General features: G+C 38.4%; 1 protein-coding gene across 2 annotated transcripts; it reads left to right on the top strand.

Moving 5' to 3' along the window:
• Positions 1 to 644: 644 nt before the first annotated feature.
• Positions 645 to 15,788, top strand: LOC106089345 (importin-4). Of its 2 annotated transcripts, XM_013255167.2 has the most exons (9): positions 645 to 943; positions 6,734 to 6,906; positions 6,974 to 7,686; positions 7,772 to 8,184; positions 8,438 to 8,575; positions 8,672 to 8,781; positions 8,854 to 10,000; positions 13,382 to 13,602; positions 13,675 to 15,788. In XM_013255167.2, the coding sequence occupies exons 1-9, from the start codon at positions 890 to 892 to the stop codon at positions 14,099 to 14,101; spliced, it is 3,396 nt and encodes a 1,131-aa protein (XP_013110621.2). In that variant the 5' UTR covers positions 645 to 889; the 3' UTR covers positions 14,102 to 15,788. The 2 variants fall into 2 exon arrangements, with proteins under 2 accessions (XP_013110621.2, XP_013110622.2); XM_013255168.2 differs by lacking the exon at positions 8,438 to 8,575.
• The last annotated feature ends 1,511 nt before the right edge of the window (positions 15,789 to 17,299 follow it).

The raw sequence follows: 17,299 nt of genomic DNA, 5'->3' as shown, positions 1-17,299 counted from the left end.
ATCAGTTGCTTAATGCTGCAAATTTCTGCAGGCAAAAAAACCTCCAGCAGAAATTTGCAAGTTTCTATTACCAAACTTGAAATTTTGCTGGCTCTCATGCACTCTTCCGTTCTCTTCTGATGGCAAATAAAGTTCGCGAACGCCTTCCAGCAACAATTTGTGCAAATTTGAAAAAACGTTTGAATACAAAAACACTTGTTGACTGTCTGCAGCCAGGATTCACTAATAGAAGGTTAGGTCACATACAAAAACACAAAGTGGATAGGCCCCATAAACATCATTAAGGATGTCAAATCTGACGATTGAAAATGTCATCATATAGGAGAAAACGTAAACAAAGAATGAATGTAAAAAGAGAACAAGTTGACATCCTCAATGCCAAGTACTGCCAAATATTAAAAAAAAAGTATATCGGCTGATCGCTTGGCTTAACCTTATTCAGTGAATCCTGGTCTGCAGCCAAAGTTTAAAAAATGTCTTTGTCAATAGTTTATTGCACGTCACATCCTTCAATGTGAAGGGCCCATTACATATTGCATGCATTCAGTAATGGCTTTCATTGTGCCCAATCGCCCCAAATGATGGGAAAAGGGAACCCACCAAATGTCAGTTGATGTCATAGGATAGAATCGTTTTTTGAATCAGTTTTTTGGCAATCGTGGAAATAGAAACACCGCTGCAAGGCGGATAGAAAAGAGGAACAACGTGGAAACGGAACACGGACCAGGACAAAGGATATAGCGGTACCAAGGAATTTTTTTAGACGGAAAAAACGTTTGATAAAATTGAAGTTAATTCCAAAACTATTGACTGTCTGCAGCCAAAGTTACTGTAGTTGAAAAATTGATTTTTTGGTTAAGCTGCCATTGGAGGTTTTTGTGAAATAAAAATGGAACAAATTATTGCAAATCTATTGGGTGGCAACAATAATCTCATTAAGCAGGTAAGATGGCTGATATTTTTAAATTTATTGAAAAATTGCAATTCATTTATTTAATATTATTGCTAAAATTTCGGTTGGTTTCTATAGAAACACGTGGGAGATAGAAAAATTGATGCCGTTTTCTTTTTCCTTTACTTATTCTTGTCTTTAACTGCTGCAATTCCACGATTCGCAATTGAGTTTTTTTTTTGCACATCTCTCTTCCCATTATACATTTCGCTGCTATGCATGTGTGTATGTTATATATCTGAAAACTTTGTTTGCTGAGCGTGCGGTACAGTGAGAAAGTTGAAATGGGTTGCCGCAATTCACCAAAAAAGCCTTCTGCATAGGTATTTATTGCGTACGTACCTATGTATGTGTGTTGGTGCATTTGGAAGGGGGAGAAAAGTTTAAACAACATTTGTTTACTTTCGCCGGTAGGTGTTTGGGCGAGACAATGGAAAATTCTAACGAAATTCGTAATGCGAATCCCATTTCCTAATTTTGCAATCATCAATTTTATGTTAATCTTTTTAGAGATTGTCGATGTGTGTTAGGAAGGGGTGTGGTCAGTAATGGCTTGTATCTTTGCATTTGTTTTAATTTAAATCTTTCGTCTATAGATAAATAGATGTGCGAAAAACCATGTGCTTTTTCCCTAACAACCGCCAGTGACTAATGCGTCAAACATTTGGCGGCGTGGCGCTGCCTGCCTCATCGTTGTTCGTAATTAAAATTCGGCATGTGCCATCTTTTTATTTGGTCATACATGAATTCAACAAATCTGTGGAGGCAATATTTCCGCAGTGTCTGAAGCCTTACCCCTTTTGCCCAAGGTATACTTCCAAATAATTTTATAACCAACAAGTGTGTCAGCAATGGAATTTGTGTACAAACCACACATGTAGACACAATATATACATATATATATATAGGGTAATTCGGCAATTGGTGTATTTTGGTCCATTCTGTCAACTTTGGGAAAATCAATATATTCCAAATAGTATTGTGGGGCAATTGTCTGTAGCTAGATTTGTCCATGATTTATGTGAATTGCACTAAACTAAACTGTTGTCGCTTGGGTCGTTAGAATGTGTAAAAAAGTAATGGAGGTTGTTTTTTAAGTAAAACATTAGTTGTTCGCCTATTCTGGCGAGAGCCTCAGTAAATATGTATGTATGTTCTGTGGAGGTTATCTTTAGCGAAGAGGTTTCGCAACTCGCTCTCCGGTTGGACCTCTATAACAAGTGGAGTTCCCTTACCATTGAGGTTAAACTTGAATCGAAGAACACCAATTGATATGAATAAAGTTTCGAAACTGTCCCTTAATTATAATTTTTATTTATTTATAATTTTTATTTATTTTTTTATTTATATTTTTTTTATTTTATTTGTCTTTAGAAGCCTTAAGAACTCATTTTAAGAAGAAGAATTGTATTTGCAAAAAAGTATTAAAAACCTTGGTAAATTAATTAGTTATCGATTTTGACGAAAAAGTATAATTTCATTTTAATTTCGAAATTAAATAACTAAGAGAATGAAAAGGACTCTTTAAACTAGGAAGCAATCGTAAAGATGTAACGAATGTAACTATTATTTGATTTTTTTGTGGAATTTGATGAACGGGCTATCCCATTGGAACGAATGACTTTCATTCTATCGATAGGTATCCCACTTGTATGCAATGCGACAGATTTTCGTATGAGTGACACGGCCCTTATGCTTAAAAAATTTAATTTACAAGAATCTGCTCATTTCATGTTTAAACCAAGTCATAGTCAATAGCTTCAGCCATGGGGTTGCTGCCCCAAAGTCGTAACACCAAGTTTCAAAACATATTACTCCTAAAACTATGCTACAGGACATATGTTTATAGAATCCTAAAGTTAAAGAAGAGTTTAACCCTTTGTTGTATGTATGCACCGATCGACTCAGACTCATGGCTCGTAGCTGGTACTAGATTCGTTTTTCACAGTTAAGAACCCTTTTTCGCGATTATTTTTTGAAACATTACGAGAATAATAATGAAATAACAATTGGATGGAGTAATTCATCGGCAAGGGCTGCAGCCTCAGACCTTGCATCATAAGTATTGAGGAAATGTCCAATGAAATCATGAAGTATTGTTGCTTTCAAATCTATTATCTAAAAAAGTAGTCGGCGAAAAATATCGCGCAAAGCGAATATACTACCAGCGTCTATACGGCAGAGTCAATGTAATCCTAAAAAATTGTTTTTTTTTTTTTCAATATAAAGGGAGGTACTTTATTCGCTATAAGCGACATTTTTCATGATTACTTTTTTTAGATAATAGATTTTAGAGTAAAAAACTTGATTTCCTTCAGTAGGACATTCCCTCTTCATTACTTATGAATAATGTTCATAAAAGTATTACGTTATCATTGAGATTTTTGTAGTGTTTCAAAAAAGTAACCATAAAAAACATGTGTTTTCAGCTGGGAAAACGAATTTAGAACCAGCCTTAAATTAATAACATGCAGCCAATACATACATGTTAATGTTCGCCAAGTCACTGATGCGGAAACGCAACACCTGTCTGAAATGGGTTAAGGTGTTTAAGAAGCTAAATCTAAATAGCAGTTTATATGTGGAAGCTATCATCATCTTAAAATCAGTTCATCTAAATAAATTCAATTTCAAAACATGCATTTTTTCTACATGTGGCAGTTGTTTATTCTTCAAACAATCTTTCATACTTTTAAATATTTTAATATGCATTTATTTAGTATTGTGTGAAGCTGGTGGTAAGCGGATTGATACAACGAAGGAGGGGGCAGGAGGTAACATTTGGGGCAAGAACGTCATATGCACTTGTGTTAATAAAATATTTGGCTATGGCAGAGGCATTGAATTTATTGTATGGGAAGAATAGACAATTTTCGAAATATTCCCTGTTTAAATATTAGTTGAATTATTTTTTTTGTTATTTGCCGAGCATATGTGAAGATGCCACGAGGCAAGGAGAATATCAGAGTAACAGCACATGCCAAATGTCATAGTTTTTATTAATTCTCTGAAATTTGTTAAATTTCACACGACGTTATGTATAGATAGGCAGCAACAACATCATCATCATCATTATCATCGTTGCCAATATGTATTACAGTAGCACAATTTAAAAATATACACAAAGTATTCGAATAGTTTTAACAAAATTATAAGAAAATTTAAAGGACTTAAGGAATATAAGAACAAAATTGATATTGGCTAGGTTTCATACGCAAATCTGTCAAACTCCATATAAAAAAATAACGTATAAGTTAAAAAACTGTGAAATAAATAAATGCATTTTTACACTACTGGCTTAAAAGGAGCACATAAATCCCATTTATCCAGAGTAATATGAAGCTATGATTAGTACAAAACATTTAATATAATTATGTTTAAATAAATTATGATATTTTGTTAAAGTTTTCGCTACTATTTCCGAAAGCCTTAGATAAATTATATGTAGATAAAGAATTTGAACTTCGCACATAGACTGGTTGGCGGCGCTTGTGAGTATAGAAAAATGAGTATTAAATAATAACATGTCGCAATCAGAATTCTGCTCTCAATGGCATGCCGTTTGTATTTTCTCAATATGCATTATTTCCTTTCCCGTGAAGGAAACTATGGCGTAATGCACCTATATAGGGCTTCGGCAGTCATAGCTTCTAATATGTTTATCTTTCTTTTATTTATTTTCTTTTGCTGTAATTTTGATTTTTTTTAATTTTTAACTACCGACATCTATAAACTTGACATTTGCTGTCAAATTGTGAGAGCACAAAAATTTCTCTGTTATTTCTATCCTCTTTGATAGGTGTTCGTTATTTTATGTTGTTGTTGTAGTCAAACTTTCATGTGGTGGTGGCGATCCTCGTCAAGGTCCTGTGTATGAGCAAGTTCGTTCCGGTCCAAAGGACCGATCGCCGCGGAAACAATGTGCCCATTGGTTATTTAAAGCCGTCAATAACTCGCCTTGTCATATCGAGCATCGTAGGCACTCAGTATTTGTGCAAGAGCCGGTGCCACCGTTGCCGTTGCAACTACTCCGTATGGAGAATTCCACTATCCGCAACACTATCCGCCCGGTAGCTCGCAGCTAAGCTTCTCGTGATAGCAATAAAGACCACATAGATCGGGCCTCAATGTTTCAGCCTGTGTGTTGCTTACAGCTATCCCGTGCCGGGGTTCATTATTTTATATTTGTGGAAACGTAGTGGATAAACCTATTACAGAACAGAATAAATTTCTTTAATCTAAAAACCATCGAATTCAATATGACAGTAAAACAGATTTCACAAATCTCCATTCCAAGAATTTTCCGAAAATGTTTTGCTTGAATTTGGAGCTATAAAAAATTGATGTCTTTCGAAAAACCAATTTTCCCCGAAAATGTGATCTTGTAAAACGGGAAAATTATTGTAACTAGTTTTATTGGTCCAATCCAAGCTACTTTGATACCTCTTTCCTAACTCGAGCTGGAATTTTTCTAATATATCTCTATTTTTGTTGGCTATTTTTCTACCCATTTGGCGCTAATGGGTTAAGTTTCATAGCCGCACTGTCTGGCTCATGGTAAATCTGTATGTTTATGGGTTGGAAGGCGTGATTCCGTGAACCTGTTGTATTGTCCTAATGTGACATTTTTCACCATTGCAGCCCACCAAACTACTAAGGCTTAAGTTGGTAATGGTCTAATCAAGCCTAAGGCTCGACGACATAGTGTCTAATATCTGTGGGACTTCTCAATATGTTTCAGGGTGTGATACTTTCAGGTCAAATGTCTGTCCAAGACCCGTCCTAAGTATTTAATCTTGTAGGATATCGAAATCGTTCTGTTGTTGTTGTTTTAACAGTGTGTTGTACACAGAGGCGGCAGCCCTTGCCGATGAAGGACTTCATCGGGTCAATCTGGTACGTACAACCGGCTGCCTTGGGATTGTAAAATTTGAAAAACTATGTTTCCTCAACAGATCGTTCTGTTCAGGAAACGTGGCGTTTCAAATTGCCGCACTTTTATCTTCCTCGCGAATAGGCAATTCTTAGTCTTCTGTGGGTTAAAAATCAGACCCTTAGGTCTCTAAGGTCTTGGTCTAAGTATTGGATCAGTGTGTCGGTTCCCTCGATGTCAATGCATATCGCCAACGTGTGCATCGAAAGATTCTTCTATTTTGTGTACAACATCGTGCAGGACGGTTTCCAGCGCTATCCCCTTCATATAGACAGGCGTGCTACTTGCGTCTGAACAATACGCTGGATATCCTACGCTTTATCCCTTTGGCAAGAATTCATGATGCACGATGGCCCTGCGGCCGAAGACTTATGAACAAAAACCATAACAAGTCCAAGTAAAACAGTCAAAAATTATCTGAAGAGTCATGATGGCCCACCTTTACACCATAAGTAAGGGATATAAGTACCAATATAACGCAACCAAGCAATCGTCCAATGTTCAAAATTTGCGGTTCTTTTGGAACAAAGCATATACAATTTTTTAGTCACGATTTTTTGTTTTCTTTAGAACCCCTATTTGGATAGTGACACTTCTAAATTGTCTGCACTTCTTTATACTACAATATCGATTTTTTGATGAAGTTCTATGTTTTTTTTTTGGTGAAGTAACAAAATTGAATCTCATTGGAAATATGCCAATGAACATTCCTTCAAGGAACCAGCAGGTTTGCTTCTCTCATATCGAGCCCCGGAGCAAATCGTCAAGTGTCTACTGACGTTTCAGTTTATTCCATATTTAAATTTCTACAATTTATGACCTCTTTCTTTTTTTACTCTTTTTTTTAGGCTACCGCTGATCTTCATGAGGCCTACAAACGCCCCGAAACTATACCGCAATTATGTGAGCTTGCTGTTTCACACAAAGAACATCATATACGCCACTATTCGGCAGTTCTTTTGAAAAAACGTTTGGGCAAATTACGTCATTGGCAAATGGTGCCACCTGAACAACAACAACTGTAAGTTGAAACGCCAGAGCTCAAAAACGAATATTTTTCAATAAAAATTTCATTTATTTTTTTTTAGCATAAGGCAAGGTGTGCTGAATGCTTTGTTCAATGAACCTGAGAAATCTGTACGCAGTGCTTTAGCCCAATTTATTGGGGTTTTGGTACGCCATGAGACCGATAAGCAAGGTGCCTACATGAAAGAAGTTCTGCAAGTTGTCTACAGTCATTGCAGTTCGTCCGATCCCAAACAAAGTGAATTGGGCTCATCGATCTTTGCTACTTTGACTGATGCGGCACCCGATCAATTTGTTCCCCATATGGAATCGGTTTGTGAAATGTTCACCGCTGCCCTTATGGCTACCGAGGCCAGTGGCAATATGGCTTCTCCAGTCATATTCAATATTCTGAATGGAATGACATTTTTGGTACCCTTTATCTTGGGCCACAATGCTGCCGAACAAACTTACCAAAAATCCATACCTTTGATCATAAAATCTCTGCAAGCCTTTGCCGTTCAACCAGATACAGATCAATTTGTGCGTGCCTTTGACATTTTGGAATCCATGGCCGATTATACACCCAAATTGCTCACCACCAATATAAAAATGTTGTTGGATTTCTGTTTGGAAGCAGCCAACAATGCTCAATTGGACAGTGCGGTTCGAGTTAAAACCGTAGCATACATTGGCTGGTTGGTGCGTTTGAAGAAGAAGGTTATAATTAAGCAAAAATTGATTGAGCCCATCATACAAGTTGTGTTTAATCTGATGGCTACCGAGGCACAAGATGGTAAGATTTCTTTGAATGGCCCCTGTTTTTTTTATAAATAATTTTCATTTGACAAATGCTACTCTTTTTTTTTGTCTTCTTTCAGATGACGATGAGGACTACTTTTTGGGTGAAGATAGCTCAAATCCCATGACCACTGCCACTCAAACTATGGATTTGTTGGCTTTGAATGTGCCCCCAGAGAAATTGATCCCACCACTATTGCAATTGTTGGAGCCAGCCTTGCAGGGCCAAGATCCTCTGCCACGTCGTGCGGCCTACTTAAGCATGGCTGTCATTGCCGAAGGCTGCTCGGAAGCCATATGTAACAAATACTTGGAGACCATGTTGAATATTGTCAAAGTGGGCATCACCGATCCCACCCCTTTGGTGCGCAATGCTGCCTTCTTTGCCTTGGGCCAATTCTCTGAGCATTTGCAGCCTGATATCACCAAATTTGCTCCACAAATTTTACCCATCTTGTTTGAGTTCTTGCAGCAATTGTGCAATGAATTGAGAGTAAGTTGCCTTTCGGCTTCGTCCCAGAGTCTATGCTAATCTTAGTAAGGCACCTTGTAATCTTGAAATTATAGCAAATTCCAAAGTTAGAAGCACACTCGTTATAATTGGTCCATATACACTAATTGGCTAATTCAAAATTTGTTTTTGTTTTTTTCGGCTCTTCCTTTTTCTTTCTCTTTGCTTCGATTTACATTGTCATCTTTATTTTGTTTTCATTTTATTTTGTGAATGCTGCATTGGGTTTTTCCAGGCTTTATGGCCTCAAACAAATCAATGTGAGGTAGCCGAGTCCTGGCCCACCACAGCCACCACTGCAAAACAAGACATAAATTCCATACTCTATATGAGCCAATTGCAAATCAAGCGTAAAAAGCTTCTAACTACTTATGTAACTAAACTGTTATTCTTTTGATTATATGTCTGGCTAGGAAATGCTGTAGATCTAGAATTTCAGTAATGAGTTATTTTTCTGCTTGGTTCACAGGGTGGAGGCACTGAGCCCAAACATATCGACCGCATGTTCTATGCCTTGGAGACATTCTGCGAGAATTTGGAAGATGCCTTAGTACCACATTTGCCACTGCTTATGGAACGGTAGGTTTTCAATGAAAATAAAAAAATAAATGTTCTCTATAAACTGTTCTTCGTATCCTCTCTGTCTCTCAGTCTCTTCGAAGCCATGAATCCCAACAACTCGGTTCGAATTCGCGAAATGTCTCTCAGCGCCATTTCAGCTGCCGCCAATGCTGCCAAGGAAAACATGATGCCTTATTTCCAGCAATTGATTGCCATGCTGCAAACCTACTTGGTAAAGACCGACAACGAAGATATACTCTCGTTGCGCCCACAAGCAATTGATACATTGGCTGCAATTGCTCGCACCATTGGCAAGCAAAACTTCTTGCCTTTGGCCAACGATACCATGAACTTTTCTTTGTCTTTGCTGGACGAAGCCGATGATCCTGATGTACGCCGGGCTTTGTACAATTTAATTGCTTCGCTGGCTGAAGTGGTTAATGAGGAAATGGCTCCCATCTATCCCAAGATCATGAATCGTTTGTATGACTCCATTGTATCCACCGAAGAAGTTGTGCCCGAATTCAAGGAAGATGTTATCACCGTGCCTGGACCCGAGAATGATGAGAACGAAGATTGTGAAATCGACATTGAGAACTCTGATGGCGAAGATGATGATTTGGATAACATTGCCGGCTACAGTGTGGAGAACTCCTATTTGGATGAGAAGGAGGAAGCCATATTGGCCTTGAAAGAATTTGCCGTGCATACTGGAGCTGCCTTCATACCCCACTTGCAAGAGTCCTATAAGAATGTGTACAAAATGATAGATCATCCCCAAGAGGACATACGCAAAGTATCCATCGATGCTTTGACCACATTCATCGTAGCCTTGTTCAAACACAACGATGTGCAAGGTGTTTCCATTGCCATTGTCATTTTTATAACCAAATTGGGACAAATTGTGCGCGACGATGAGGAAGTTGCTGTGGTTTTAGCTGCCCTCGAGAGTTTTTCAGAGTTGTTGAAGGAGCTCAAAGAATTAGCATTGCCCGATGAAAAGGTGTGTGACACCATCTTCACTTGCATCAATGATGTGTTGTTGGGCAAGGTGGCCTGTCAATTTGACGAACCCAGTACTGCTGGCAACGATGATGAGGAAGCCGAAGAGAGTGAATACGAGGAAGCAATTGTAGAGGCTGCTGGTAATTTGTTGCCTCTATTCGGTCATGCTATGGCCCCTGAGAAATTTGCATTATACTTTGGTCGTGTATGTCCCATCTTACTTACGAAATTGGTAAGTTTTTTTTGTACACTGGAGTTATTATTATAGTTTTGAAATCATTTATGTTCGAAAGGCGTTTTGGGGGGCTATAGCCATCAAATTGTTTTTCTCTTGTATGCAACGAAAAGATAACCCAGATAGGCATGTTCTGGAGTGTCTTAACATTGTGAACGGTCGATGTGGCTGTATAGGCCCTTAGATTTCTAGCTCGTCTATAAACCGTTTACACCTCTTGAGGCTATAGAACAGCGATGGACAAATGATTTTATATACGTATAGCCAGAGGACTCTGCCGTCAATAAACTTGGTTAATCCGAAACAGTACGAGCTAAAGGCGTGGGCGACGAACGCGCATGTAGCTCTGTGAAACAGTTAAACAGTAGGTAAGACGACGAAAATCTTATGGGGAGATCCGTTTCTTGAGAAGACAAGGCTGTTGTTGTTGTAGTAGCAGTGTGTGGTACACTGAGGCGGCAGCCCTTGCCGATGAAGGAATTCATCGGGTCAATCCGGTACATACAACCGGCTGCCATTGAATTGCAGACAAGGCTGTTACTGAAAGGAAGTATAGCTTTCAGTATCATAACGGGGAACAGAACAGATGATGAAACGTTGGAGCATTACTTATTTCATTGCTCGGCTTGCGTGGTTAACATACAATTAGGTAGGCGGCGACAATGCCAGACATTAACCAGCATACGTGCAATCCCATGGCAACCGGTTGTACGTACTGGGTTGACCTGATGGAATCCTTCATCGGCAAGGGCTGCCGCCTCGGTGTACAACACACTGCTACAACAACAACATCCAGCATACACGCGTGGAATGGAGAGCAAATTCTGGATTTTGTTGGTAGCACGGAATTACTGACTTACTTTGACTTATGCGAAACAAAACAAACACTCAAGTGTCTATTGAGTGTTTTTCATAAGTGTCTGTTGAGAGCCAAATATTGGGTCTTATGCACTTCTCTAATCCGCACCTTATTTTCGACCTAACCTATGTACAAGATCGAACTATTAGAACAAGATTAATTTTTTTTTGCAGATAACGAGAATGGGAAAATTTTTCTGGGTTAACCTCGAAAATTATGATTAATGTCATGCGGGAGTTGAGTATAAATACTTCGTTGTTGTTGTTCAGCGCAGATGGCATTGCACAACCGTTTTGACCTCTTGTTGGCCCGTCCTCCTTTTACTCTTTTTTTTGCGAGATGTAAAGCCGCCCTAACGCCCCCTGACATTAAGTTAGTTTTTAAAAATACAAAAAATATCATAGAAGACATGGTAGCTTTAAAAGGCCACCGTTTTGACTGGTTGACCTTTAACCCATTAACGCCTGGCCCTGGATTTCTTACCCTATTTGGATGAAATTTCATGTATTCACTATTTGACGTTACATTGCCGTTATATTGACATGGTATTTTATTTAATAGTGGCTGTGTGTCAAATGGTAGTAAAGTTGTAGGGATAGTACAAATATGACGTTATGTGTGGTGAATAATTTTTGAGTAGCCCAGGGGCTAGTAAGATTTTTGACAGCACAGCAAATTTTGACGTTTAATTGAGCAAAGTCCCATGTCAAAGTCCCATTCTATATTCATTTGCGTTTTGGCAACCAATTTGCGTGCGGCATAACTTGGGCGCCTACATTGTGAGCAAACGTCACTAAATTTCAAAGACTTATTTGGCATAAAATAAGTACAATTATTATTCATTTATTTATTTATTTATTTATTTATTTATTTATTTGGTTTCACATACAACAAGATTTAAAATCTTATAATTACAGTATGTGATTAGAATCGTTATTCTAACAAAAGGGATCATTAAGTTCGGCTTTAATTTTAATTACATTAGCAATAAAAATCAATCAATAATCAATAATCAATAATTCATTAACAATAATTAATTGAGAGGAAGAATAGGAAAAACAAATCACTTAATTTATAGGCTTTGAAAGTATTTTGTAAGATTTTGTTTGAACTTATTTGCGTCGCCATTAAGTTGTATTGATGATGGGAGGGAGTTCATTATCATTGGCAACGGGATTCTAAAAGGTAGTTATTTAACAATAATGGACAAAAGTACAGTTTTTTGTTTGTAGTTTATTGAAATGATGGCGGCGCCGTTTTCTGATTTTTCTATAACGGCGCCAATAGTTTGTTTACTTGACATGAGTCAAGATATATTCATTTACAGGTAGTGGCAGTTGCGCAACAACAAAATATTGAGTACACTATCTGTCAAAATCAGTAAATAGTGCATCTCTGATTTTGTGTATGTTAATAGTTTGTGCCATTTTTCGTTGTTTGTGTGCCATGATTCTTAACTATAATACACACACACACAACCAAAACTCGTTGACAGATAGTGCACTTTGCGATAATTGAATTCAGCTGTTTACGCTACACTACCTGGTAATTATGTCATGAGTTTCGTTCATCATTTTCATGTAAACAATGGAAGAAAATTTGAATTTGCATTCATTTTTCGTTAAGAAGGTTCCATGTACAAAACTTTCTAGAGGGGCCCATGGCCCGAGCCCCAAAAATGGACTTCATATTCGGGTTCCTGGGGGTCAAAATTAAGGGGTATGCAAAAAATTAGATATTTTTGAGAACTGCCCGTAAAATACAGTTTTGCCATTAATACAGATGTCTTTAAAATAACATTACTTGCCTTATTCGCCGTGTTTTCCTCTTTTTCGAAGTCAGACCTAAAATATCTCCATATTTCAACGTTGGCAATTGCAATATAACTACTAGCAGTATTGGAAAATATTTTTGAAAAATAAAGACAGACATGGAAGGGCAGATATTCTTGGAATTTTACGGCGATCAAGAATATACATGAAAAGATAGGCAGAAAAATTACGTTCTTTGTTATTGTTTTGTTTAATAAATGATTTCGAAAAGAAAAAATTTCTTTGCAAAATTTGGGAAAATCGTCACTTAACCGGCACTCTGCTATTTTTGAAGGAAAAAAGCCGCCAAAATGCCGAAAAATCAGCAAATATGGCAGCCCTGCCTTCAGTAGAAATTTGCAAGCTCTTGCATTTTTGGTCATTCTCACGCACTCTCCCGCTCTCTTCTGCTGGCAAATAAAGTACGCGAATGTAGTATGTAAATATAAATGTTTTTTTTTGATACAGAAACCATCAAATGCAACAAGACAACAAAACGGTTTTAAAGAATTCCCAACACCAAGAATATTCGTAACATTTTTTGTTTTGAGTTATAAAAAATTGTTGACAAGTTATATGAGGTGAAAAAACATTTTAGCTAGTTTCATTAGTCCACTTTACGCCAATAAAAACTGCATTGGTATAAATATTCTTGGCTTGTTCAATGTTAATAAAACTATTCTATTCTTTGATTTTTTCTTCCTTTAGCAAAAAGCCAAGAAGAACGAAGATCTCGAGTCTCAAAGAGCATTCATCTATGGAGCTTTGGCCGAATGTTTTGGTGCTTTGAAACGAAACAGTGCCACATACTTTGACACCTTATGTCCCGTAATGATTGAGGGTCTTTCTGACGAATTCAATCAATCGCGTCAAAACTCTGTCTTTGGTTTGGGTGAATTGGTGCTGCACTCTGAGGAAAAATCTTTTGAGTAAGTGAAGAATTTGTTTCGCCAAACGTCTTTAGAAAAAAAAACGAAATAATTTTGTTATTTTATTTGCAGAGCTTATCCTCACATTTTAATGGCTTTGTCCCAGGCCGTTTCCAAGGAAACCGAACCAGCAGCTCTCGATAATATCTGTGGTGCTATTGCCCGCCTCATTATGACAAATTGCCAATTGGTACCCCTGGATCAGGTGTTGCCTGTGTTCTTGCAACACTTGCCCTTGCGTGAAGATTTCGATGAGAATACCACAGTTTTCAAATGTTTCAAACTTCTATACATTCAGGCGCGCGATCAAATTGTAGCCTCTTTGGAGCAAATACTGGCCATAGCCATCCATGTGCTATACAAAAAAGAATTTGTGGACCAGGAGACTTGCGACAATGCAGTGGCTTTGCTCAAGGAAATACGTGAAAATTATCCAGACAAATTTGGTGCTGTGGCCAATTCAAATCCAGAAATTGTCAACTTCTTGCAAACTCTCTAAGAAGACGTTGACTAAAGCAAAGAAGAGATGTAATGCGCCCTGATATTTAACAATAACAAGTCAGCCCGATAATGTAGTATTATCTATTTTTTTTGTCAGTCAAAAGTCAAACGAATTTTCGTTGTCATCTTTGTCCCCTGAAAAACAAAAACGATAGGGAAACAAACCTTTTTTTTGTTTTCTATGCATCGTCTCTTCAACCATCAATTATCTACTATCAGAGAGGTTAAATGTCTAGCTACCATCCGCTTGGGTGAATGAATTCAATTCCATTTCATTTATATCATAAAAAAGATGATTTTGTTTTCAACCAAATCCCCTATAGGGGTGGTAATGGGACCCCTTCTCACTCCCTTATTCTTAAAAGACTGTAACGTTTAGGTTTTCCTTGGTATTAGGAAACATCCTCGTAACCACAACCACAAGATATTTGTATACATTGTTGTTATAAACAATTTATTAAGGATACATAGTAACTTTTAAATATTTGACCACAAACAAGAGCACATTCAAGCATCGTTGTATAATTATTTATTCTAAATCCAGTTAAGATTTTTTTACTTTTTTGTTTTGCAAATCATCGCTTAGCCGTCCCCCTTTTGATTGCATATCTGGCATATGCCCTGGGAGACATCTCAATGTGTGTGTCGTCTAGGACGCACACACACTCTTTCGTCTCCAACCTATCTCAAAGTTGATGATGTTGTTTGCATTAAGAGTTTTGTATTTTAACAAATCAAGTTGTCCCCTAGCCCCTCGTTTTGTACCATTGAGTACGGCACTGGCTGTGATAAAATCCCTTTGTGTGTCAAATTGTTTCCATTGTTATAGAAATATAAATAAACAAAAGATTGAGTCCTCTCGAATTGCCATCTCAGCAAATCAGCCCCAACTCCTATTTTTTGTGGCCTACAGTACAGTAATACGTAGTGTAAAGCCGCCGCCTACTGCCCCGGACCTTAATGTTAGTTTTTAAAAATAAAAAAAAAAATCAAAACATTTATCTGCTACACTGTCAATATGAAAGTGGTTTTAAGTTTTTTTTTAAAACTTTGCAGTGCATAGCACGATCACATAAAATCCACTCTCCCCGAAATCTGATTCAAACTACCCAACTAGTGCAAACTGCACTGCAGTCAATGTTGTCACCACAGGACAATTCCAAATTATTCCCCTAAGGACCCCATTGACTGACTGCGCGCGCGCGCCCCCTTAAATGTAGTTTTAACAGTTTTATAAGCTATTTTCATAATTATGTTTCTTTTTAACAACATATTTTACAAGGCATGCATATAACAAACAAACCAAGATAAAATACATAAATATTCATTTATGCATAGATATAAATTTATTTTCGTTCCAACAACCCCAAATACTCCACTCAATAACAGAGAATAGAACAGAGATCTCTGTTTACACTCACACAGAGACCCCCAACAACAAACACCTTAACATTTTGAGCAAGAAGATATTAGCAGAGCTTAATGAAATCTATCTATGCTTCTTCATACTTAATACAAACACAAACATTCAGCATACCCCTTACCTACATATACATACATATATAACCACTACTCGATGCATATGGAACATTCTTTGTTAAAAAAAAAAACTTTTATTATTATTTTTGTCTATGCTAGAATAGAGAGAAGAGATTGTCTTAATAAAAAATTGAATTTTAAATAAATTGTTTTTGGTTTTTTTATTGTGTATTTCTTTCTGGAACAATCCAGCATTAAATGTCACAACTTTGTCAGTTGAAGCCGTTAATTGGTTTTGGCAGACTGGTAACAAATGATATCTCAAAATTTGTATACATTTAAAATTTTCGGCAAATTTGCTTCATGCAATACTCCCATGGGATCCCATGGCAGCCGGTTGTACGCACCGGATTGACTCGATCGGCAAGGACTGCCGCCTCAGCGTACGTGTTCGTCTTTTTTCGTCATGGGACAGGCACATCCCGGAGTGCCTTCTCCGCATGCTTCTGGTCTGTGTCGGGATTGAAAAGGACCCCGGACCCTGGTTCTGTTCGGTTTGCTAGAACCACCACCATCATCGGTCGGTGTCGGTGAGGTGTAACAGGTGCATGGAGTCGGTACATTTCCGATCTTTCTCTGGCCTCACTTCACTACGGGAGTATACTCACACTGGATATGTCGCAAAGTGCTGTGCGAACATAGCCAGCACTGGGTCACAAGCGTCGTCGTCGTCTCCTTCTGCGTTCTCTTTGTCAGACTATGTGACCCCCACGACCTCTTCCGTACGGCAATATACGCAACGGCAGCATGCCAGCCCAAATTTTGCAACTAAACTGCAACGGTCTCCGTGGCAAAATCGATGAGATTGTGGATTTCATGAGTCGGAAAGATATATTGATCGCAGCAATCCAGGAGACAAAGCTGACCAACACCTGCAGCTTGCACAGTTGTCACGTCTACAATGTGCTACGTAAGGATCGCTCAAGGAATGGAGGTGGGGGATTGGCCTTCGTGGTACCCCATGTCGTGCAATATAGATCCATCTCGCCTGCGCCTGGCGCTAGTGTCCCCTAAATAGAGTGCATGGGGATACAAATCAGGTGCGGTACTGCCGAGATAGAGCTATACAAAGTGTACATACCGCCCGTTGGTAGCTGTGTCCCGATTAATGGCCAAGCTTACAACCCCGACATAAGTGGGTTGTACATGGAGTGCATGGGGATAGCAGTCAGGTCCGGTACTGCCGAGATAGAGCTATACAACGTGTACATACCGCCGGTTGGTAGCTGTGTCTCGATTAATGGCCAAGCTTACAAGCCCGACATAAGTGGGTTACTATCTAGCCATAATGGTCTGGTTCTAGGGGACTTTAATGCGCATCACACTTCATGGCATTCACCCCTAGGTAACGACCAGCGTGGCATAGCTTTGGCAGAGCAGATTGAAAGCTCCACTTTTTGTACGGTGAATGAGGATGTTCCCACTAGAATTACGAGGAGATGCAGCAGCTCGCCAGACATTTCCATTGCATCCCCTTATCTCCTGAGTGACGTATCCTGGCAAGCCGTCATCTCTTTGGTGTCAGATCACCTCCCCATAATTCTCACCATCGACCGACCACCTGCCTTAATAACCCTGAGCGCCGGACTTTTTTTTTCCATTAGAAGAAGACCGATTGGGATGGCTTCAAAGAGTATACCAATCGCCGCTTCAGTGA

This window comes from Stomoxys calcitrans, chromosome 1 (assembly GCF_963082655.1).
Source record: "Stomoxys calcitrans chromosome 1, idStoCalc2.1, whole genome shotgun sequence".
Lineage (NCBI taxonomy): Eukaryota > Metazoa > Arthropoda > Insecta > Diptera > Muscidae > Stomoxys > Stomoxys calcitrans.
This window is presented reverse-complemented; position numbering and strand designations above follow the sequence as displayed.

Coding starts and splice junctions, on each gene's coding strand:
- LOC106089345 (XM_013255167.2), top strand. CDS start 890: ATGGAACAAATTATTGCAAATCTATTGGGTGGCAACAATAATCTCATT. Junction 6,907..6,973: donor CCACCTGAACAACAACAACT/GTAAGTTGAAAC, acceptor ATTTTTTTTTAG/CATAAGGCAAGGTGTGCTGA. Junction 8,576..8,671: donor AAAAGCTTCTAACTACTTAT/GTAACTAAACTG, acceptor CTTGGTTCACAG/GGTGGAGGCACTGAGCCCAA.